General features: G+C 45.7%; 1 protein-coding gene across 2 annotated transcripts in view; it reads right to left on the minus strand.

Moving 5' to 3' along the window:
* The window catches only part of LOC119160937 (DNA mismatch repair protein Msh6), a 619403-nt gene that overhangs the window by 509941 nt on the left and 83509 nt on the right, over positions 1-25953 (minus strand). For both annotated transcript variants that reach the window (XM_075880344.1, XM_037413220.2), the window contains exon 8: positions 12055-12142. In XM_075880344.1, coding sequence (XP_075736459.1) covers positions 12055-12142 — 88 coding nt within the window. The remainder of the gene's footprint in view (positions 1-12054; positions 12143-25953) is intronic.

Here is a 25953-nt window from a genome sequence, read left to right on the forward strand (position 1 = left end):
GCTTTTGAAACTTTGTAAGGTACAATCTATACTTCATCTCGGAAGTTCCTTACAGCACTGTCACGGCTACAAGGCCCCTTAACCAATAGGAAGGCCAATTTGCCTCTAAACATGTATTCATCCACAACGCGTCGTCTGCTCGACATGTCCCCAGCGTCTGCTTGCACACATGGAGAACAGGAGGTGGTTCTGTGCTGCCACAAGACAATGGAGAACTAAATCAAAACCGTGGAGTGTCATCGCAGGAAAAAAAGGCGTAGAAAAAAAAATTACAGATGTCCATGTGCTTTTTGTTTTGTATGTCTAACCTGTTAAAAAGCACTTCACCAGGTCACACATGACAAATTTAGCTTAGACACTGGAAGTTGTTGAGTAACTAATGCAAAGCTTTGTACCACGAGAATTCTTTCATTGATTCATTACGAGCCTCGAAAGCATGATGCAAGGAGGAGAGCTTTAAATCTTCACCACACTTCCTCTGTAATTTCGCGAGCCAAATCTCTTCCCTGCCTTCTTGGATATTAGAGTAATTCGAAGCCAGAAGATCAAAGGACACAGACACATCAACACGTCAAGTGCACACAAAGTTACTTTCCCATGAAACGCCTAAGCCAGGCTGTGCACGCAAGGAATGTTTCTCTGTATTGTACTGCCTGTTTCTGAGGGATGGATCGCTCTGTGCACACACGTTTGGGGAGGCTGGCATAGAACATGCATCGTTTCCACATTTCACAATGCGCACCACTGGAACTGCTCCTGAAGACGATGCACCAAGAAACATGCCAAGCGATGTCAGGACTGGCACTTTCATGATGTGAGTACGGAGAGATTACCAATCCAAATGAAATGCAAGCAGCTTAGTCACATCTTGCTCAATATCAAGTAAAAAAAGTGAATGAGGTACACAGATTTCGTTTGTATCTTTTAATGCTTCTATCGACCTTCATACCAACCTTATTCAAGCAAAAGATTGCCCAAATTACACCTGTCCATACCTGCCAAGTTCAAGTATTCTGAATCTGGGAGATATCTGCAACAAGAGGGGGGGGGAGAAGGGAGGTCGCAATGAATTATTTCCTCTATTTTTTTTTCAGCACAAAAAGCCTAATAAGAAACAAACAAAAGAAACATAGCAAAAAACAAGAGGGGGTGGGTGGGGAGTATCAATCACAAGCGCTATTAGCATTGCGGTCTTATAGTGGCTTGGTGTGGCCAAACACACGAGGGTAGGGTTTTCCACAAAGGTGAGAGTCTCAAAGGATCAACACAACTAGCATAATCTGTTTCCGTCAAAACAACTCGCGTATGTCTTCCTGGGACACACGTGAGCGGACAGGCCACAAAAGCACAGGTCAAAGCCTTGCTCACTACTAGATTCTTTTGACAGGAACGCCAAAACACGTCTGGCCATCTTTTTTTACGTATTTACTGCATTTTATCTACCGCTGCATTAGCCGCGCGCCTTCGAATCTCATAGATAGCTATCGCATCGCCGCGACCGTGGTTATGATCGCGGCGGTTGCGGCAAATGGTATTTCCTATTTCAATCCCCATGCGCATGGCTGTGCATGCGCCTTTAAAACTAAGTCGTTTTATGCCATCTATAACCGCAACTGCTGTGGTTTTGTCCGAGAGTTTGCAGAAAGCAGCGTTGCTTCTACTGGTTGAGTGTTGGACGCACGCACATTTTCGGGGTTCTGTCACCTCCTCACCATACATGCTCGTGTCAAGAACGACTGCGGTTTCTTCCTCAGCGAGTGTGGCAACGACAATCACATGCACTGTAGAAGACAGCGCATACGTTGGTCGCACGCGTACTTCGTAATCCGAAGCTTCGAGTACGTTGCTCTCAGCTTTCGATCGACGGTTTTCAAACTAAAGTTTGTATCACCCGCCGCGATTAGAAAATTTGTTCGAAACCTTCGAATTTAGGCCCAATGAACATAATAAAATTTGGCTAGGGAATTTCACGAATTGGTACCTGCCACAGTTTCGGATCACTGAGGTTCTACTGTTTATTTAGCGGAATGCTTCTTAAATTCATTTATAATAAAATGTGGTAGGTTCTGAAAGCCAGGAGCGGATTGAGCTGCTTCTTAGTCAATGCGGCCAGATCACGCACAGAAATTTCAATTTCCTGGAGATTTTCATGACAACCATACAAATGGAAGAAACGGTCGAAATCCGGGAGTCTCCCAGCCAATCCGGGACACTAGCCAGGTATGCATGTCACCTCAAATGATTCTTGCAGTGTCACGTACTACTTTGACGTACGCAGGACCATTCCTTGTTGTACATGACATGCGCCATGCTGGGGAACGCGCCCGTGAGATAAGGGCGAGCAGTGTTCAGTCCGACATTTCACCTCTTTTCAAGCCACGTAGCATTGCAAATCTTGGAAGAAGAGGTCATGCATTTCGCTTGCCTGCTTGATATGCTGAAACCGGATGAAGGGCCCTTTCTCTAAGGTGTTCACAGACAGAAGATATTTTGACCCTGCGCGATTAGACCCGTTAATACGAGGCAAAAAGACCCTTCTCGCCCATTAGTGGTGTTGCTATTTACTTTTGTACTGCCTTTCTACGCCACACAAAAAAGAAAAAAGACACGCTAGTGTGCTTATTCAATGGTGTACAATTACCTCACCATGCTGGACAATGAAACTAGGAACTGTGTTTTGCAAACCGTCCAGGAAAAAGGTACGTGGCTGTGCAAAACTTTTAGTGCCTTTGCACCATCATAAGCTAAAACATTTCTTTTTGCCTTCATGTCGTATGCACTGGTCATGCACGTTTTTCATTGAAAATCTGAATTTTGATAAAAATTTACTGTGCCTGTATTTATAATTTCGGGGACCTAAAACGCTGTTTTGCATGCCTAGTTTTGGCGCTGAAAACCCAATTTTTCAATGCATATAGATCCAGCCTTCACTCATGGCTCAACCTTGCCACTGCCACTTCGCCATGGCTATCAGTGTTGAGGGCTTCACTAGGATGTTTACTGCATCGGCTGCTCCGTTTCTAAAAGGCATGGCCCAGCCACGTACACTGTGAGAGTTTGACTTCGAAATACCCAGCTCGTGGCCTATATGGCTGCTGCAATGCAAGGACTACTCATTCGCCCCCAAACATTATGTTGCTCCAACAGAGGTTGAAGTGGTGCTCTGCTGAATGGGCCAGCAAGCCACAGTTGTTCTCACATGATCCACAATAGCAGAGGTGGATCTAAAGGACGCTGTGAAGAAGGGGTTAACCCACCACTTTGCTCTGCTGCCAAATGAGCTGTACGAGTCATCCGATTTTTCACTGTCATATGCAGCAACCAGATGAAATGGCCAACGCATTTATTACTGCGCTCCCGAGAAAGGACAAGCACTGCAACTACTCCTTGTTTAACACTGTTTTCACATGTGCTTGCTTCACTACAAGCTCTCAGACCAGCCAAGAAGGACGTTGCACGAAGCACTCACATACAGCACGAAGATGCAAATAATGAGCTGAATGAGTGAATGAGCAAATAATGAGCGAATAATGGTTGGTGACTGAACAGATGCACTATCATTCGCTATGAACAGTGCTCGCCTTCACGTGAAAAAATAAGCACCAGCTGAAGCGACAACACAACGGCTGTTCCCGTTCTCCGACTGTCCGGCTCACAGAACATTCTGCAACTTTTGCTGCAAGAGTGGCCACTTTGAGAACATGTGCCTGAAAAAGAAGAGTGCAAATGTCCTAGCCGTGTGCTAGCCCCATGGACCTGCATGCAGTTGAGGGAAAATTCAAAAATGCAAAGCTGGTCGAGGTTGATGGACGACCACTTTCCTTCAAGGTGAACTCTCACGCCGAAGTATCTGTTGTACCCAGTACATTTTCTTGCGTCTCTCTGAAGCTTGAAGACGTCAAAAGCAAATTGAAAAGCTGTGGCAATAACATCCTGCCGGTCAGAAACACTTACGTCGATACACTATCGTGGCCCAGCAAGTCCACCAATCAGCTGCTCTACGTTTTAGCAATTAAGACAATTTCACTGTTGGGCTTCCTGGCAATCCAAGCCTTGGCAGGGTAGCTTCAAAATTCTTTGACTTTTCCAGGTTTTCCATGATGGTTTGAAGCAAATTCCATGACTCTTACGTCTGCTGCTTGATAAACTCTGTGCACTAGAAACAGACCTCGAGTGATAAATAAAGAATCAGGCACTCGTGTAAAATAAGTTTTCCACCCGGTATTTCATCCTTAATAGACAATACAAAACTCTCGTCGTTGGCTGGTCTGGATGATATTACATCAAAAATTATTCAAAAGCATGAGACATATTTGTGCAGCATTTCTATGTTTGTTGTTTTTACAGTCACTTTCAACAGGCATGCTACCTTTTGACTGGACACATGGAAAGCTCGTTCCAGTTTACAAATCCCATAATAAACAGTCCCCATTAAATTATCGCCCCATCTCATTAACCAGTGTGCCATGTAAAATGCTTGAACATATCTATACACATATGATGGGCTTTCTCGATTCTAACCACATTTTTCATTTATCACAGCGTGGCTTCAGGAAAGGATTTTCGTGGAAAACGCAGCTAGCCATGTTCGTTCACGACATATATGTAAATCTGGATTCTAACTTACAGACTGACACCATCTTTTTAGATTATTCAAAAACCTTCGACAAAGTTCCTCATGATTATCTACAACTAAAACTTGATGCGTTACATCTAAATCCCCATATTTTAGCATGGATTGAAGAATTCTTAAGTAATTGCTCTAAATTAGTCTTTTTATTTATTTATCTATTTATTGCAACACCCACAGCATTTTTCGGCGTAACAGTGGGGGGGGGGGGGGGGGGAATACTAGCATAGCCATAGCAAACTCAGGTACTTTGTACAGATACAGTGGTAAGTAGCCATTCACACAAGAAAAAAACGACAACAAAAACATTTACTACAAAACACCAAATCAAATACACCACAGGGGATAACTAGGACTATTGATGATATTGTTACGGGGAGAAGGCATTTGAAAAATACCTTTACTTTAGGTAAACAGGCAGGCATACAATATGGAGCCCAATCTGCACGAGCTCGCCCTAAACATCGCCCTCTTTCCTATAATGTTCATTTGTGGCACCCCGTAGCATCACCCCCGGCTGTGAAGGCACTGTCTCGGTGCTTGGTTGGTCCGAGTAGTCACGCTTCAGCCGATTGATTGATATGTGGGGTTTAACGTCCCAAAACCACTATATGATTATGAGAGACGCCGTAGTGGAGGGCTCCGGAAATTTAGACCACCTGGGGTTCTTTAACGTGCACCCAAATCTGAGCACACGGGCCTACAACATTTCCGCCTCCATCGGAAATGCAGCCGCCGCAGCCGGGATTCGAACCCGTGCCTTGCGGGTCAGCAGCCGAGTACCTTAGCCACTAGACCACCACGGCGGGGCCACGCTTCAGCCGAGTGATATGAACAACGTCAGAACACGATCGCGCGCTGGTGGCGTTAAGAGTTTCAATTTCATATGTCACGTTGGTGACTTGGCGCACCACACGGTAAGGACCCGAGTACGGCGAAGTCAGCTCTTCGAACAGGCCAACTCGCCGTGACGGGGTTCAGAGAATTGATTGATTTGTGGGGTTTAACGTCCCAAAACCACCATTTGATTATGAGAGACGCCGTAGTGGAGGGCTCCGGAAATTTTGACCACCTGGGGTTCTTTAACGTGCACCCAAATCTAAGTACACGGGCCTACAACATTTCCGCCTCCATCGAAAATGCAGCCGCCGCAGCCGGGCATCGAACCCGCGACCTGCGGGTCAGCAGCCGAGTACCTTAGCCACTAGACCACCGCGGCGGGGCGACGGCGTCCAGAGAAGGACTGTGTCACCTTGACTGAAGTGGACATCACGATGGCACACGATGTACACCAGTCGTTGTTCCTGCGAATCGCTCAGACGCAGGCGAGCAATCTCACATGCCTGTAGAGCTCTAAAGATCACATCGCGGGCATATTCTGACGTGTGGCTAACGACAGGAAGGAGCGTGTCAAAAGGCAACGTAGGTTCTCGTCCGTACAGGAGGAAAAATGGTGAGAAACCTGCAGTATCGCGCTGGGACGTATTATAGTCAAATGTCACAAATGGGAGGGCGGAGTCCCAGTCACGATGGTCGGAAGAAACGTACATGGCGAGCATGTCCGTGGCGGTTCTATTTAGACGCTCCGTGAGCATGTTGGTTTGAGGATGCTACGTCGTTGTGAACTTGTGCTTTGTAGCGCAGGAGTGTAATATGGCTTGGATAACTTGTGATAAAAAGCAGCGACCCCGATCGGTAAGCAGTTGCCGAGGAGCGCTATGGTGTAGTGTGACGTCTTCTAGGAGAAAGTCAGCGACGTTGGTCGCACAACTAGTAGGAAGGGCTCGCGTGATGGCATACCGAAAGGTGTAATCCGTGGCGACGGCTATCCACTTGTTTCCGCTGGCCGATAAAGGGAATGGTCCTAGGTAGTAAGTCAACACCTACCCTATAAAATGGTTCGGATGGGATCAGAATGGGCTGAAGGTGTCCCGCTAAAAGGGTGGCTGGTTTCTTGCGGTGTTGACAGGATTTGCACGAGGCGACGTAACGACAAACGGATCGGTAAATACCGGGCCATAAGAAGCGACGACGAACGTGGTCATAAGTTCTTGAAACTCCCAGGTGACCAGCTGTCGGAATATCATGCAACTGTGAGAGGACAGTCTGGCGCATATGTTGTGGTATCACCAACAGCAGCTCAGGTACGTCCATCAGGATGCATGCTGTAGCGATTTAATACGCCATCTTTGAGCAGGAACATACGAAGAGACGGAGTAGTTGTGGGACCATCGAGCCGAAGGATTATATCTCTGAGGTGAGGATCACGGTGTTGCTGATCTGCGATGTTGCTGAACGCGGAAAGTGCCAAAACGCAAGTAAACTCATCGCTCTCCGAAAGGTCTGCTGGGTCTACTGGATGAAGCGACAAGCAATCAGAATCCTCACGGTGGCAGCCTGATTTGTAGACCACCATGTAGGAATACTCCTGTAGCCGTAGTGCCCACCGGCCGAAACGTTCACTAGGATCTTTCAAGGGCGACAACCAGCATAAGGCGTGGTGATCAGTGACAACCATGAAGGGGCGTCCATACCAATACGGCCAAAATTTAGCCACTGCCCAGACAAGCACGAGGCATTCGCGTTCTGTGATGGAGTAATTTCGCTCTGCTGGCAATAAAAGACGGTTAGCGTATGCAATAACGCGCTCGCAGCCATGCTGTCGTTGTGCCGAAACGGCTCTGATTCCGTGGTCGCTGGCGTTGGTATGCACTTCCGTTGAAGCGCATATATCAAAATGGCCGAGAATCGGCGGTGTCGCAAGTTTAGTCGTCAGTTCAACGAATGCTCTGGCTTGTTCAGGTCTCCACACAAAAGTCACATTTTTTTTAGTAGTTCCGTGAGCGGGCGTGCGACGTCAGCGAAATTACGCACAAATCTACGAAAGTAAGAACAGAGGCCCACAAAACTTCGAACGTCGTTCGCAGAGGACAACACAAGAAAATCCTTGACGGCGCGGACCTTCTCAGGATTGGGACGAACACCAGAAGAATCGACAAGGTGTCCAAGGACAGTGAGCTGCCAGCGGCCGAAGTGACTTTTCGACGAGTTTAGCTGTAGCACTGCTTTGCGGAAAACCGAAAAAATTGTTGAGGGACGCTCGAAGTGAGTTTCTAAAGTTGGCGAAAAAACAATAACGTCATCAAGGTAGCATAAGCAGATTGACCACTTGAAACCGTGAAGAAGAGCGTCCATCATTCGTTCGAATGTAGCCGGGGAATAGCATAACCCGAACGGCATTACTTTGAACTGATATAGCCCGTCTGGAGTTATACACGCTGTCTTTTTACGGTCCAGATCATCAACTAATATCTGCCAGTACCCGGAATGAAGGTCGATGGAAGAGAAATAATTTGCTCCACTAAGGCAGTCAAGAGTGTCATCTATCCGTGGCAGAGGATACACGTCTTTTTTTGTAACTTTAAGATTTCTGTAGTCGACACAGAAGCGCCAGCTGTTATTCTTCTTTCTCACGAGCACAACGGGCGAAGTCCAAGGACTTGAAGAAGGTTCAATGATGTCTCGGGCAAGCATCTTGTCGACTTCTTGCAGGATCACGTGGCGCTCGGTGGAGGAAACCCGATAGGGTCGTCAATGTACTGGAGTTGCATCACCGGTGTTGATCCGATGCTTTACAACGGTCGTTTGACCAAGGGGTTGGTCGTGAAGATCAAAGACGTCTTGATACGACGCAAGAAGGCCACGAAGCGCAGACACATGCTCGGCCGGGAGATCAGAGACAATCATTTTAGTTATGCAGTCTAGTGTACTGCCCGACTGAATACTGGCAGATGACGGTGTATCCTCTGTTAAGGCGGATATGAGGTAGTCGCCGGCCGGGGCAAGGGATATCCCTCGTGGCAGCACTTCAGAGCAAAGTCCAAAGTTCACAATAGGGAGACATGCCACGTTGTCCTTCATTGTGATGATGTTGTGGGGGAACGCAATGAACGAAAACAGAACTGTAGGATTAGGTGAAATGACATAATCACTGTCAGCCACAGGTGGATCAGAAGAGACGTTGATATACGTCACAGCTCGACAAGAGAGGCGAACAAAGTCGGCGGAGTATAACTTTGGCGGCACAGGATCAGGAGGGTCAACGGCGTGCGATAGGATGAGCTGAACAACACCAGCAGAACAGTCAATTAGGGCAGAATACTCGGACAGAAAATCGAGTCCCAAAATGATGTCATGTGGGCAGTGGTCCAGTACGTAAAACACAAAAGTGGTATGACGTCCAGCAACAGTGACGCAGGCGGCACACATCCCAGTGACCGCTGCTGTTGCACTCGGACAACAGTGATCGCAGCAGAAGTGAGCACTTTCTTGAGTTGAGCACAAAAACTGGAGTTCATGACTGACATGTGAGCGCCGGTGTCAACGAGTGCTGCCACAGAAGTACCGTTAACATTTACTTTAATCAAGTTTTTGTGTCCGGGTATCGTGTGTAGACGAATTTCGGATCGGGTTGTTGCAGCAGACTCACCTCTAGAAGCTGCGCCCGTCATCTTTCCAAAGACTAGCGGTAGGAGGGTGAGGGGGAGCGACGTCTGTTAATTGAGCGGGACATGCGTCCAGAGGGCGACGGGGAGCGGTTCGGTTGGGCGGTCCTAGATGGCGAAGCATCGTCTTGTTCCGCGTAGATCTGCATCTGAGAACCAGCAGGTGGACGTCGGGTGTTGGCATAATGCGACCATGGCTGCCAATCCCAGGAAGTGCGGCAATGAGGTGCAATATGGCCAACTCGTCCACAGTTGAAGCAGATCGGCCCGTCATCGGAAGTTCGCCATTCTGCCGAGTTCCGGTAACGTGGGCGATTGTTCGGTCCGCAAGACATATTAGGTGTACAGGGCAGTCGGTAGTCAGGTCGGTTAACGGGGCATAGCGTCTGAAGTCCGGCGTTGGCCAGTTCTTGGCGCAGGACACTCTTGATCAATGAAATCGTGGCGCGAAAGTCGTCGGGGGCCCGGACTTGGTTGGACAGGGGAGATGCTGCCTCGATTTCGTGGCGCACGATGCGCACGATATTGTCGGAGGCAGCAGGGGCTGGTGACTACGGGCGTCCTCGCAGGTAGATGTTGCAGCCGTATTGGGAAGACGCGAGAAGTGTGGAGTGATACGGCGACTTCGAAGCGTCGGCATTCATTAATAACGTTGTCTACAGTTGATGAGTTTCGAACCACGAGGAGATTGAAGGCGTCATCGGCGATTTCTTTGAGGATGTGCGCAACCTTTTCAGATTCCGGCATCTTGTCGTCAACCTTCCGGCAGAGGGCAAGCACATGTATGTATGTAACGTACGACTCGGTGCAGGACTGGAGTCGGCACGCTAGTTTTTTCTGCGCAGCACGACGACGCCCAATGGGCTTGCCAAAGAGATCGATGAGTTTCTGTTTACAGATGTCCCAACTCGTGATATCTTCCTCGTGGTTGGAAAACCAAACTTTAGCTGTGCCATCAAGGTAGAAAATAATATGGGCCAACATGAGCGTCGGATTCCAGTTGTACAGTGCACTCACCCGTTCATACAGCTGAAGCCATTCCTCTACGCCAGTACTGTCACTGCCCGAAAAGGTGCCTGGGTCATGCGGTTGGGTCAGGACGACGGTGCGGTTAGTAGCGGCTGGATGCGGTGCTGTTGGTTGCTGCGTAGTTGGTCGAAGCACGGTTGGGTTAGTCTAAGAAGAATCCTCGTTCTCGTCTTGATCAGGCGTCGCACAGGCAGCCAAGGAACGTCCGCTGCGTAGAATCGTCGTGGTTGTTGACTGTAAGAAGACCCGCACTCTCCACCGAAATGTTAAGAGGAGAAGGCGTCTGAAAAATACTTTTACTTTAGGTAAACAGGCAGACATATAATATGGAGCCCAGTCTGCACGAGCTCACCTTAAACATCGTCTTCTTTCCTAGTTCATTTGTGGCACCCCGTAGCAATATGTATCCTGCAGAGAGGAAGCAAATCCATCAGGGGATATAATGGTCAAGTCTTCACAAAGATGACGGCGAGCGGGTATCACATCTTTTCCGCGTCTGCAAGCACGAAACCTGCCCAAAACCTTCCGTAGAGCTTCTACGACTAAATTGTCCCGGATGCGTTTGGCAAGCCTCGGGCTCCCCACAGGCAGCCAGCAACGTTCAACCTTAGAAAAACGAACGCCAATCGGAAGTGCGCCGCGGCGGGGAGGGGGGGGGGGGGGCGAAGCAACTGGAGAAAAATCTGTGCGCTTTGGCTGGCTCTGCCAGCCCGCGGGTAGCCAGAAGTAGAAAATTGAACAGCCCCAGACTGAACACAGAGACATTTACAACTTGGATAAGGGGGCATTCCTTTACAAATATTGCTGAAGCCCACGTACCTCATCAGGATGTAAACAAAGCAAAGAACATGTCACAGTGCTGATGCGATGGGAGAGGACAAGCTTCCTTAGCTGATACTGACGAAGGCGGCGAAGCCCCGATGGTTCCGCAACACAACGATACCCAGAGACTGCACATACATAAGCAACAGATGAGCTTGGATGACTGCAACCATTTTCAAAGGCTATGTGCGCCTGCACAATTGCAAGTTTAGAGCAAAGCAAAGGCGTGTGCATGTTGTTATCGACAATTTCCCCAACCACGGCACGATTGAAAATCTGCAATCGATCAATTTGGAATTTCGACCAGCGAATATGACCGCGATATTGCAGCCCATGGATCAACACATTATTGAGACAACACAAAAATTAAAATGGAGAAGTCTTTTACAACGGATGCTCGTGTATGATGCCAACAAGGGATACAGCATTGATGTACTTGGAGCAGTGCATTTATTATGCCATTCATAGAAACAACTATGCAGAAGACACTGCCGATGACTGCGAGGACTGCGATGATCTCTAAGAAGCTGTGAAAAGCATCATTGGCGCAGATCTGGAAGGCAACTGTGAATCATTCATGATGGCTGATGCAGATGTATCGGTCGTTGCCCAAGGTACGTATGCCAAAATAGACGACTTGCTTGGAGGCCCCGATCAGGAAGGTGAACCATTAGACAAAAATCCTCGCAAAATAGAAACAGCGGCACAAGCACAAGAGAGCCTTCGTCTGTTGCGAAATAGAGTGGAGTGCTTAGGCGGTGACTACGACCTCACAATTTGCCTGAACCGAGGCAGGCCCTCCTCGCGCCTTGCTGAAGCACCCGACGAAGCTAGCTGACCGACTTTTTTTATGCATGAATAAAAGTTTGTTTCACTGAATACCACTTCGGTGAAGTTGTCATGGTTAATTTAGCTGTACTTGCTGAGCTTTTATAATGCAGTCACATACGGTATATCAAACTACTACTTATAGTATTAATTTTGATGCCATCTTGTTGATTTGGTTATAATAAAGGTTTACTGTAAGATTTATCCGTCTAAGTCCGTAATGAACAGGGGGCTCCCTACTGGTGTCAGCTTGGCCTTGAAACTGTCTGGGATGAGCAGTGTGCGTGGATTGAACTCCGGGTGGCTGGCCAAGCGCCCAGCAGCATCCCTGCAAAACAGAACAGATGGTCACAAGAAAGACTACGCCTTCCTAGGCATGCATGGCCAGGTTCTTAGGACACAAGCAGCAAGAGGACGACAAGCTTACCAGAGGTGTAATAAGTGACGAGCACCTCATTTTAATTAATCTATGAACCAGCGAAGCTTTTGCTAGACGGCCTCCCTTAGTTGAGGGAGAGGGCTAAGGGAGGCAGTCGTTGCCCTGCAGCCAACACATGGGCTCCGGAAACACAGCGGGTTCTTTCCCCTCTTCAAGCTTTCCTCTTTCCAAGCCTTGCTTGAATAGCCAACACAACTGTCCATTCAGACAAGGACAATAAGGGGGAGCTCTCAGTTCCACTAAGCTGCAATACATCACGACCAATGTCATGCCTTTTTCAACCCACAACTTAGCATCAGCATGAGAAATGTTAAATGAGATAAAGTAGCTTACCCAGTTATAAGATAGTTCAGATTTTCAGACATTCTGAGAAAGATCACTTTTTCTTATGCTGTCGTGCATTTTGCACTAAAAATAAATAACTTTGTTAACAAGAGATGATGGGATGACCACAACCATGCGTACAGGCCCATTCCAGGAATGAAAATGAGAAACTCTGGACTGAACAGGAGGCTAAGAAATTTTCATTTCTGTCATAAATTTATTTTCTGCATTCATTTCCCTGTGTGCATGCTCAATATGAGCCAGGGCATATTTTGTCCTTTTTATGGAGCAGTATCTTAATTATTATATTTTTTTAGGCAATGTTGAGAAAATCTGGCATGTGATTTCACAGTTTTTGCCAATTGATATATAAAAAGTGATCATCTGCGATCCCAATCAGACTTACCCATCGTCAACAATAGTACCAATAATTATGGTTAGTATCATCATATCTGGGGCTTTATATGCCAAAACTTATGCAGCACAACATAACGGAGGGCTCGAAAAATGTCAACCAACCATGTGATCGTTGCACTGACATCACACGGCAGCATTCACCTTGATTTAAAACCTGAGATAGAACCCGTAAAGCAGCCAAGAACTCCGCTACGGTCATCAACCATGAGTGGTTGTCTGTTACTATACACAAAATCATGTTGAACAACTTTCAAGAAAAAAAGAATGACCTCACCCACCTCTCTACCTAGCTGGATAGTTTTATTCTGACTATAAGAAAAAGAAATTAATAGTAATGCTATTGTGAATAAAGAAACCAGCAGCTCAAACGCAGAGAACAACCTGTAATTGCCAGTTTTCTTTTTTTTTCATATACCGTATTTACTCGCGTAATGAATGCACTCGCGTAATAAACACACCCCCAACTTCAGTCATCAAAATTTGGATTTTTTCTTCGCCGCGTAATAAACTCAACCCTTACATTCATCTGCTGCAGTCCCGCTAACCGACACCTGGTGCCTCCTCACTCGTTGGATCTCTTCCGTTTTTGATTACTTTGCCAACCCACATCAACCACCTCGGCTCGCTCCCCCCCTCTATTCGCCTGTTGCCGGGTGCCTGTTGCGGTATTGCATTTCTTTCTACCTGTAATAAACGCATCCCCTACATTCATCTGCTGCAGTCCCGCTAACAGACATCTGGCGCCTCACCCGTTGGCTCTCTTCTATTTTTTATTACTTTGCCGACCCCCCTCAACCACATCGGCTTGCTCCCTCCCCCCCCCCCCCCCAATCGCCTGTTTCAATGTGCCTATTGCTTTTCTTTCTTTCTGTGCGCCGCACATCCCAGGAATCTTATCTGTGCGCCACAGCGGAGTTCACGGGCATTGCGAGTGTAAGTGTAAAGACATCGCAGCTGATAAGCACACAGCCAGCAAAGGTCCCAAACTGCTCGCGCCAATCGAGTTTCCTGCGACCCCCCACCTTCTTTTTTAGCCTACTTTCTTTTTTCTTCATTCTAACTGTCCCTTCATTCCCCGTTCCCCTGTAAGTGCAAGCTTTTGGGCGATCACAAGCATATACCACTGTTACTGTTAAACGATTGTGAGAAATGACAGTCGCAAAGCATTTTTTATGTTTTTATGGCGTGCGCGGGCGGCCCAGGGACAGTTTGCAGAAGATAGCGTCATCAACCACCAAAGATGAGTAAAGTGCAACAAAGAAGCTGTTTCCAAACAGTGTACGCATATGTAAACTGCGAAAAGCTAGGCGACCTAACTTTTTTTGCATCACCGCATTTTTTCCTTCTCCCAAAAATGTTTTCATAAGCTTTACCTCTCGTAATAAACGCACCCCCCAAGTTTGCTCCAATTTCTCGGGAAAAAAAAGTGCGTTCATTACACGAGTAAATACGGTATAACAAACAAACTCGCACAGCAAGCCATGCTGCTCAATAGTGATGCCCACACTGCAGTTTGCTTCACAAAATCGGGAACAACTTCTCCAGACGGCACAGTGGAAGTGACCCAATGAAAGTACATGCCTGCTATCACGCTAAAAACTAGAACTTTCTGATAATTTTCTATCTTGCTCAGCTGAAACAAACTTCGCTTCATCTATAAATAATGAGAACTGGCAGTCATAATAATCTGTCATTTTCAATTATTGTTGCGTTCATTTGTTTGACACTCGAGCAGTTGTGGAAAGCCACAGGTAAAATACAAATATTGTTCACTTTGAAATCATGCCTTCGCTTTCCATTTATTTAGCACGGCCATTTTCTAAATTAAGTAAGTTGTCCATGGCAAAGTGAGTCAGTGTGCAGCTCCAGTCATGCTGTTCAGTTTTTAAAAACAATGATAAAACAGGGGTGCTGTACTTCGAGAAAGATTTAGAATCTGCTTGGCGAAAGGTTCTTTACTAGGTAGGCTTTTATGCAGGCGAGTTGATTGATATGTGGGGTTTAACGTCGCAAAACCACCATATGATTATGAGAGACGCCGTAGTAGAGGGCTCCGGAAATTTCGACCACCTAGGGTTCTTTAACACGCACCCGAATCTGAGCGCACGGGCCTACATTTTCACCTCCATCAGAAATGCAGCCGCCGCAGCTGGGATTTGATCCCGCCACCTGAGGGTCAGCAGCAGAGTACCTTAGCCACTAGACCACAGCGGCAGGGCTACACAGGCGAGTTGGAATAAGAGCGACAACCGTAGCGGCCGATCGTCGTCGTCTTCTGTAGTAGTGGCTCCACTACTACAGAAGCGCCAGTCATTCACATTCAGTACAATTATTCCACGAAAAATAAGGAACCACCCTGGCGACCTAGAGACCAGTAAACACGGGAGGATCATAGCACTGCTTGAGTCTGAACACGTGGACAATTTGTTGGCTGCGACGGCAATGGTCAGAAGATGGTTACAGTGGCTCGATGAAGTAGTTGATCAATAATGTTCTAACGAGTATGCAATATGGGCCGTGGTATTTTCGGGACTAACTTGGTTGGCTAGGCCAGGTGTAGCAGAATGGACACACAGTCAGACCAGCAAACCTGGATCGTAGAAAGTAGTGTTAGGAAATGCGTTGTGGTGGTGCTTCTGGGGCTTTCGATCTCGTGTTGTGAATGACCGTGCCAGCTGGCGGCATTCTTCGGCGTATGTAGCGGCTTGGGACAAAGTCGTGGGCTCTGAAACGTCAGGTCTGTACAAAAGAATGGTGTCCATCTATAAAAATGAAAAAAAAAAGGGGGGGGGGGGGGAATCCAGTAGTGTTTTGAATGGTGGAATTACAGGCAAACGTAATAAACGTTAGAACTGAGTCCCAATTGGAGTGCTCTAACAAGATGTACAGAGACAGCATGTCACCGAGGGTGCGGTTGAATCGTTCTGTCATTCCATTAGTTTGGGGATGATAGGCGCTTATATGCAGTGAACAGTGCAGCATTCACGCAGCAATGCTGTGATGGCCTCTGAGAGGAACACACTACCACGTTCAATTCCTATTGAGGTGCTCTATGACGAAGGACGAGATTGTGCAGAATAAAATCACGTCTTTGACTGTAGATGAAGGAAGGGGTGCAGTTTCGGTGTACCACGTGAGATGATCGACGGCAACGATGTCCCAATGGTTACAGTCTGCCGTGCTGGGAAAGGGGCCGTAGATGTCAAGACCGATGCGGTTGAATGGTCAATGGGGGCAGGGCAAAGTTAAAGTTAACAAGGTGCCAGTGGCGTGTTGAGGGGGAGCCTTGCATCTCTGGCATATGAAACAAGCCCAAACATACTGCCAAACGAAATAGAACATACCACGGCATTAATAGAGGAGGCTGATGCGTGAGAAAGTCTTTAGGCAACCTGCGTGGCCGCATCAGGGGTCGTCAAGAAACGTGGAACAAATTTCGGACTGCAAGTGATGTAGAATGACGAGTAGCCATTGACAGCCATCGGGTGTGTAGTTTTTTCGATGCAGCATGTTTTCGCGAATGGTGAAGTGCTCGGCTTGCAGACGCAACATGTTAGACCTAAAAGCGGTCCAACCAGCCAGGATGTCCAGAATGAAAGCAAGCCACGAGTCCTTGCGTTGCTCGGATGGCATGTCAGAGATAGTGAGGGCAGTGGGATCACAGATAGGACTTGTGCAGTAGGCCGAGTCAGGAGACAGGGGCAAACGGGAGAGGGCGTCGGCGTCAATGTTTACAGCCGAAGTGATACATCACGCGGACGTCGTACTCTTATAGGCCCCATCAACCAAGGCGACCACTTGGATCCTTAAGTGACGACAACCAGCAAAGCGCGTCGTGGTCACTCACCATATGGTCAGTGACGAGCAGTACTATCGACATGGCTAGTAATACCTGCTTTCGTCCTGTGCAGGCTGCCATCGTATTCCTGCTGGCACTATCAACGAACACCCTCACCGACTTGGAATGCATTTTTGCATCTACCTGACAAGCCGCGCCTGCATCGCTCTCGACGAATATTTTCCAGCTGTGGTGTCTTCAGTAAGATCATCTATTCAACAGCCGTATCGACGACTGGATCAACAACCAAGGCGTACTTCAACATCTTCCCTGCAAACTTCACCTTCAGTGGGCATTGGAGGAGCACTATCGGCATGGCTCGTAATCCCTGCTTTTGTCCTGCGCAGGTCGGTACTATAATTTTGTTATACGCTAGAAAAAGCAACAACCGTTTCTCAGTGTTGTTCTCGTGCCCTCGGGTAATATGTGAAATTATTTATGATAGTTTTAATTCGTCACTTGTCTTGTTACTGCTGTGTTCAGGGGACATTGAGATGAACCCTAGACCTAGCACTCGAGCAGATTCCCTTTTTGACATTGACACCTTACCAGATGACCCTTCAGAGCAAATGAAGATAATCTTTCGCTTCATTAGAAACATGCACGCCCACTAACTCCAGTCCTCGAAAACCTTAGCTGAGCAATCCACCAATATTAAAACTATGAAGAATAACCACAAAATAATGGAAACGAAATTCGGAGCACTATGCAAATGATTAAACGATGAGGAAGAAAAATGCAAGAATTTTCAAGCATAGGATGCAGACATCGCTAGTATGAAAAGCGCTACTCAGACCCTAGAAAAAAAAATGCTACGTACATTGCAGTCTCGCGCGAACAATTTTGAAGATAGATCAGGGCGTAACAATCTCATCATCCAAAACGTTCCAAATGCCAGAGAAACATGAGAACAAACCGAAAACAAGGTTACATCTGGTCTGAAAAACGTGCTTCCATCTTTTTCATCGAATTCGATTGAACATGCTCATCGCTTAGGCGTTTTATTAGAGAGAAAATGCCGACCCACATTAGTAAAATTTTCCAATTTCAAGTTGAAAGAAAATGTTCTCACAAAGAAATCACCTCAAGTCAGAGGGCATTTTGCTTAGCAAAGATTTTTCCCCTGCAACCTGCCTCACTCGCAGAAATCTTATCGAACTTGAAAAAGATCAGCCTGGTACACCAGCTTTTGAACTTAGACATGATAAACTGATCATTAATGACAAATGCTACGTCTTCGATGCTGTTAATAAGAGCGTGCCAGAAAAACTGTCGCTGGGTAAGCGCACAGGAACCACAGTTTCTCCAGGGGCTTCGACTTAGCGAAGCGACAGGGGTTGTAGACGGCCTTCACAGTGCAATGTATCAGTCCTCTTTACTCTCTTTACTAACATAAAAGTGTGTTGAACAAATATTTTTCCTTGTCTTTTGCCACTGACACTTGTTCACCACATATCATCGCTTTAACCGAAATGCGTCTTTCAAAAGATATCAATGATTCTGAAATTTTCGACAACGCCCATTGTTTTACACTTTATAGTTAAGATGGCTGTGCGTCGCGATGGCGGAGTTTTACTCGCCATCTCTAATAACATCCCTTCTTCGCATATTTCTGTAGCTACTGATCTTGAAAGTGTCTAAGCATCGATAATTATTAACCACAAGAAGTCAGTTATAAGCATGTGCTACCGATCTCCTTCTTCCTCACTCACATTCGTTTACGAATCACATGATGCAATAAACGAAGTCAAGACAATTTTCATCATCTCCCCTATACTTGCTAGGAGATTTCAACCTTCCTAACATTAAATGGGACACTCAACCTCCTTGATTACAGCCATTTTCATCTAAGGCTAAGGAATTCTTAGATTTATGCTCTACTTTTTCGCTTTCACGAGTTGTAATGCAGCCTAAAACACTGCTAGTGTATCAAATACTCTTAACCTATTACTTACTAATGAGCCCAAGCTTACGTCTAACCTCACACTTCTTCTGCTTATAAGTGATCATACTGCTTTATATTTTATCCTTAGTTCAAATGTTCACAAAAATACTTCAAAAAAGTAGACCACACTTGACTACAAAAAAGCCAATTTCGAGGCTATCAATAGCGAGTTATGTGCGTTTCTCGACATATTTCCGACTAATTTTGATGATCGTTCTGTTCAAACTAACTGGGAGATGTTTATTACTAAAGCTAATGAACTATTGCACAAATATATTCCTACTTTTAGCCCAAAAGCTCCCTGGTATAACAATCATATTAGAGGACTTTCTAATTGCAAAAAGCACTTATACCATACAGCTAGATTGTCCCAAAGTCTTTCTTGTTAGTCTGCACACAAAACTGCTTCTAACAAATATATTAAAACTTTAAAACAAGCAAAACACTCTTTCCTTACAGTCACTCTTTCGTCTATTTTGCAAACTAACGTTAAATTTTATAAGGCAATCATGACTTTTTTTAATAACTTATTTTAACTTATTTTTATTAAATGACTAATGGACAGCTAAAGCTGATGCTGCAGCTCATCTTAATGACAAATTTGTTCGAAACTTCTCAGTTACTTTCTATAAACAACTTCCTGAATTACATAACTATGATTACAATGCCATGTTCCCAGTAATAATTGATACACATAGCATTGCTAAACTTATCAATAAACTTGACTGCAATTCTTCACCGAGCTTCAACTCAACGAACACCAATTTTTTAAAAAGCACTTCTGTATATAGTTCCATTATACTAACAAAATTTCTTTAACGATCACTCGACAATGGTGTTTTACCTTATCAGTTGAACGTTGGGAAAGGTGATTCCTTTCCATAAATCAGGTAACAAAAACTTTGTGACCCCTATCGCCCCATTTCTCTTACCAGCACATGCTGTAAACTTCCAGAACACACTGTATTCAAAAGCATCGGCAATTTTCTTTAAGGTAACACCTTTTTTTCTTCTTCACAACACGGTTTTAGGAAATCATACTCATGCGAGACTCAAGTCATATCTTTCACTGATAATTTGCATAGAATTCTGGATCATTCATCATGCGCTGACTGTATTTTCCTAGATTATTCAAAAGCATTTGATAAAGTCTGTCATAAGCTTCTTATCCACAAATTATAAAACTTGAACATTGACCATAATCTATTATTATGAATTGAATGTTTTGCTTCTAATCACTCACAATACGTTACCGCAAACGGCTACGATTCAACCATGTTTCCTGTTGCCTCAAGAGTGCCCCAAGGATCGGCTATTGGCCATTCATTGTTTATAATATACATTAATAATCTACCCTCACAAGTAACTTCTAAAATTCATTTTTTCGCTGATGATAGTGTTATTCTTACAGAAATTACTTGAGACAACGATTGTAGCCGCCTACAATCCGATTTAAATAAAATATCTCACTGGTGTAATACATGGCTCAGGGAATTGAATACTAACAAGTCTAAAGTTATGCATGTATCTAGGTCACCTTACTCTTTCTTCACAAGTATACTACGTAAATAACCTTCCTTTAAAGCAAGTAACCTCATACAAATACTTAGGAATTCATATCGCATCTAACCTTTCTTGGGCAACACACATTAGCTCCGCCATTAACAACACAAACCGCACCCTTGGCTACCTCAGGTGAAATTTTTTTATACTCCGGACTCTTTAAAACTATTACTCGATAAACGGTTTCACCAGAGCCTGCCGGTCTCTGGCAACATTGCGCATTCACTGGGAAACCACCCCTGGAAACTTCCAATTTCGCTTGTTCTTGCGTGGTTTTAGCGTTTGTCACTAGCCGCAGCTGCTTGTGTTCCGATGTTTCATGTGGATAAAATTTCGATGAAGCACTGGCAACTCGAGCACAGCTGTGTCAAGCCAGGATGCAGTCTACATGCCTGAATTAATTTTATATACCAGTCAAAACGTTTTGTTTGCTGACCGATGACGATAGAAACAGTGCCTGCATTGCAGCGATCCCGCATGAAAGCTGGATTCCCACCAAGAGCACGTAGGTTTGTTCTGCCGATTTCATCAAAGGCAATGTAAAGCTCAGTGCAAACTAATGGCACAGAGCTGATACTCAGATGTTGGACTAGTCGAAGGCCCCCTACCGGGAACACATCAGTCACTCTCGTCTTACGTCCGTGACAGATAAGTGTACCAACGCGGGAAATGGGTAGCAAAACGTGGAAGCTAACACTGAAAATCTATCACAAAGGTGTTTATTTTATAGTTTGAGCTATATCAATGATGCGTTCTGTTAGAAACAACACGGGACACAAAGTAGCCGCGCTTAACATTAATTGCTCCACAGTGTGCGCCACAGTGTCCCTGTTTCGTTGCATTTCATTTTTTCGAAAGCGACGTCGGCGAGTCGGCTCTCATCTGTGCGAGCAAATGACTCATTGCCTGTCTTTCTGCCGCTAATGAACATCGCCATTCAAGGTCATTTATTTTTCGGGTGTGAAGATGAACGACCGGCTTAGGTAGGTTCAACTTGAAAATTTGGTTCATGAATAGCTTACTCGTGAGTAAAACATAATAGTTCGCGTGACCCTGCAGCCGCAGTTCACGTCATCACATCAGTAAACTTTATGATTTCTCGGCACGCGTACACTTCAGATTCCGATCGCCGCTGATCTTTTTGAAAAACGCCCGATGTGACACAGGCGCAGAAATAGGCGTTTTATCCTCAGGTTGTGTGCTTAGACGAAAATACAAACATTTTCAGGGTTCAACAGGAGAAGGTTTTCAGTTCTAGTCGAAAAGCTGAATTGAACAACTTCACTTTTCTCCCGCACATCGACAACGTGGGTGCGCCTTGAAGACGTGGACAAGGAAAAGACAGGTGTGCGCTGTCAATTCCCGGTCCGCGTCTTCAAAGCGCATCCACATTGTCGACATGCAAAACCAAATGGCCCACTTTACTTCGCTCACATAATTGTCCTGTAATTTATGCATTTTCTGTTTGTATAGGCACGACCACTATCAAAGGTAAAATAGAGCAGGGGGCCACGCTCATCGAAAGGCCATGATGGATATCTTGCGCGGCTCCCGTCGGCCATGCGAGTCGCGTTACCTGACAGTGGCCGCGCCTGTGCCTGCCATTTGCTACGTTGAACCCCTTCATGTAGCCCCTAGACGTTGCTCCAAACACATCCTAAGGAATGCGCCAGAAATAATAGAGCATCAAATTCAAACACACCACGAAGACACCGCCAAAACAATTGAAAAGCATTGCCGGAAGTGCCGCACCGAAAGTCTAGCGGAGTAGGCCGTTCGGTGCGAGCCGGTTTGTTTACAAACACCGAAACCGTCTATAAATTTTTAAATCCGCCCGAAATTAGAATATGCTTCAGTTGTTTGGGACCCTCAAAACCCTAACCTAATTAACATAATCAAACTGCCAGTGTAACAGCCATAAAAACTAACCTATCACTTTCATCTCTTGTAGCCCGGCGCAATATTTCCTGTTTATCGTTGTTTCATAAATATTTCGCCACCGAACATTGCATGACATGCTTAGTCATAATCCACACTATGTATCACGTCGCATAGACCATTCTCTTAAGGTTCATGTTCCTTCTAGCAACACGAACACATTTTGTCAATCATTCATTCCTAGGACGTCACCAGAGTGGAACCACCTTCCCCAAGACATTGTATCTATTAGTGATAACTCCTTGTTTTGTATTGCCATAAACAACATTGCTGACTAGAATGTCATTTATTCACTCGTATATACTGCATGTCTATTTTTCTTGTGTTGTTTTATTTTTCATGTTTTTATGCTTGTATTTATTGTATAACTTACCTTCACTTTATGCTTTGTGATGGTTTTCTTATGGTTTTTTTTTATTACATCCCTATTTATGCTTTACCTATGCTGTACAAACTTCTTATTGTCACCAATCTCCTCTTTAATGCCTTGTTTGGCCCTGAGGGTATAATAAATGAAATGAAAGGGCGCCCATAGACGTAAAACTGAAAATTGTCTATCGCCCATATAATGGCGAGGCATTCCTTTTCAGTAACAGAATAGTTACTTTCGGCTTTGCTAAGACACGTTGCCGGTCTAGTTGATTGGGGTTCATCATTTATAAGGGTATAGCGCACCACGACAAGGACACAAGAAGAGAGACGCACACACACACAGCGCTAACTTACAACTATTGTTTTATTTGCGATCACACATGCTATACAGTACTCGCGATAATTCAAACTCTGATAATTCGAACTTTCGGTTAATTCATACAAAATTCAAAATTTTGGTTGGCTCGCTATGCTTTCAATGTATTTAAAAGCCGCTTAATTCAAACTTCGTCATTCGGTTAATTCGTACTTTCTGCCTGTCCATACCAGAAAATTTCTGCTGATTTGCCGGCAATATTTGAAAATTTGCGTGCTTATGATTATCATAATAGTCTGATATTGAAAAATAAGCGCCTTAATACTTCAAGGGAAAAGGTTTTGCCACACAATCATTTCTCAGCATTCCGCGCCGCGGTGGAAAAAAAAACGAAAAACAAAAACGGCCCGGTGGTTACGAAGCTGGCTCGCGGCTTATCTCTGCTTTTCCCGCGTGCCGGTGGCGCCGGCCGACTTCGAAGCACGTGACCTGCCCACAGAATGCGTACAGGTCTGCCCGTGCTGCGCATTTTTCGATCGACCATGTCACCGCGAGGAAAATATCGGACACTACCCCTAAAAGAGAAATTGGCCGCTATCCAAGAAGTCGACGCTGGGGTAAAGAAGACCGAAGTGGCACTGAAGTATGGAATAACCAAAAGTACTCTCACAACCATTCTGAAAGCCAAAGACAAGCTGCAGAATAACGCGAGCCGCTTCGCTCCCGATCGGAAAAGGCTTAGGGAAGCTGCGTACCCGGATCTCGAAAATGCCGTGCTTCTTTGGCTCAAGCGCGCACGGAGCTCCAATTTACCGATAAATGGGCCAATCCTACGAGAGAAAGCTGAAGAACTTTCCTTGCGCTTGGGAATTGAAGATTTCAAGTGCAGCGATGGCTGGATTTCTCGGTTCAAGGAACGCCACGGTCTCTCCTTCAAAACAGTGAGTGGTGAAGCAGCAGTGGTCGATGAAGCTGTTTCTTCTGACTGGCGGCAGACTAGACTTCAAAGCCTGCTGCTTGAATACTCCCCGGCTGATGTATATAATGCCAACGAAATGGGGCTGTTTTTTAAGTGCCTGCCCGATCAAACCTTGTGTCGCAAGGGAGAGCGTTGCACTGGCAGAAAGCTGAGCAAAGAACGGTTAACCGTCATGGTTTGCGCCAATATGGACGGAAGTCACAAGCCAGAACTCTTCGTTGTGGGCAAGTCAAAGCGTCCCAGGTGCTTTAAAGGCGTCCGAACGCTCCCAGTTGCATATGACGGAAACACGCGAGCCTGGATGACGCAAGCTTTGTTCGAGGGTTGGCTCCGCAAACTGGATGGGCAAATGAAGCGAGCGAAAAGGAAAATTTTCCTCATTGTTGATAACTACCCTGCGCACGGCGACGTGGAGGGGCTGGAAGCAATTCGCCTTGAATTTCTGCCTCCTAACACTACAGCTGTCCTCCAGCCCCTGGATCAAGGGGTAATCAAATGCTTGAAGCTTAATTACCGGAAAACACTGCTAAAGAGAATGCTGATATGTATGGACAATTCCATGCCTTACAGTGTCACACTACTCTCATCGTTGGGCATGCTCGCCGACGCATGGAATGCTGTCACATCAGCAACAATAAGGAACTGCTTCGAGCATGCCTTCCGCATACCTGGCTGCAGCATTGCCACTTCATCTGACTGCTTGCAGACTGAGGGCGACGATGAAAGCCAAGTGCTGTCTGCTCCAAAAGCGCACAACATAGCTGCCGACTTCGACAGTTATGCAGCTACTGATGATAACCTGTGCGTGTGCAGGGAGGACACAGTCGATGACTTGGTGGCAGAGGTGCTGCCAGCACAACACAGCAGTGAAAGTGAAGAAGAACCGGAAGTGGAAAATGTGACAACTGCACAGGCTTTCCAGTACATTGCTAAAGTGATAAAATTTCTGACAACAACAGAAAACTCTCAGAATCAACTGGCAGCACTTACTGGCATCGAGAGCTTTGTGCTAAATGCGCATGTGGCAAATAAGCAGTTGACCATCCATGATTTTTTTAAAAGGTCTAGTCAGCAGTAGATAGTCAATAAACTTGTTGACCATACATGCACCGCTCTCTGTTTTTGTGTAGTTAGAATCTAGAGATGCTTAAAAGTGTGAATATAGATGTCTGATCATAATTTGTGCTGTCACCTTACCCAGAGTCGCATATATGAGAACTTCTGATAATTCAAACAGCCTGATAATTCAAACAAAATCCAGGGGTCCCTTCGAGTTTGAATTAATGAGAGTCGACTGTATATATAGTAACAGTGTACCGATAAAACCTGGAACATATGTTAAGATACTGCACACCTCATGCACGCGTCATCATCGATCGCGACAATCTGAACTCGCCGACGTCAAAGTGAAGATTCCAGATACTTTTCTTTAGCTGACAAAGCTATTGAAGCCACACTCACACATTATCTTTCATTTGTTCAATGCTAAGAGTTTCGCTTGCACAAGCAATAACGTACTTTTGGAAGCCATCTTTCCGCTGAGAAAGAATAGCACCTAGCCCGACACCTTTAGCGTATATGTGGGTGCAGACGGGTTATATTGCCACAAAATAAGAGGTAACCTAAGGAGGCGGCGCAGCTCGGTGGAAGCATCATCACAGGCAGAAGGCCATGCCGAAAAATCACTAGAGCCAGCAAGGAGCCTGATCAAAGAAGCGATAATGGTCACAATATTGCAAATGAAGCGTCATAAATAAGAACCAAGGACAATGAAACTTCGAAGCTGTTTCATGGTAGTTGGTTTGGGAAACAGTGAAACAGCTGTATGTTTGGCAGGGTCGGGAAGAACGCTGTCCTTCGAAACCACATGGCCTAAGATCGTAAGTCTTCAAGAGGTGAAGTGGCACTTCTTCAGGTTCAGTTGCAGTCCAGCAGCAGAGAGACAGGTGACAACTTGCTCGAAGCGGGTTAAAAGGATCGAGAAATCGGTGGAAAGGATGACAATGTC

The sequence above is a fragment of the Rhipicephalus microplus genome, chromosome X (assembly GCF_043290135.1).
Source record: "Rhipicephalus microplus isolate Deutch F79 chromosome X, USDA_Rmic, whole genome shotgun sequence".
Classification (NCBI taxonomy): domain Eukaryota; kingdom Metazoa; phylum Arthropoda; class Arachnida; order Ixodida; family Ixodidae; genus Rhipicephalus; species Rhipicephalus microplus.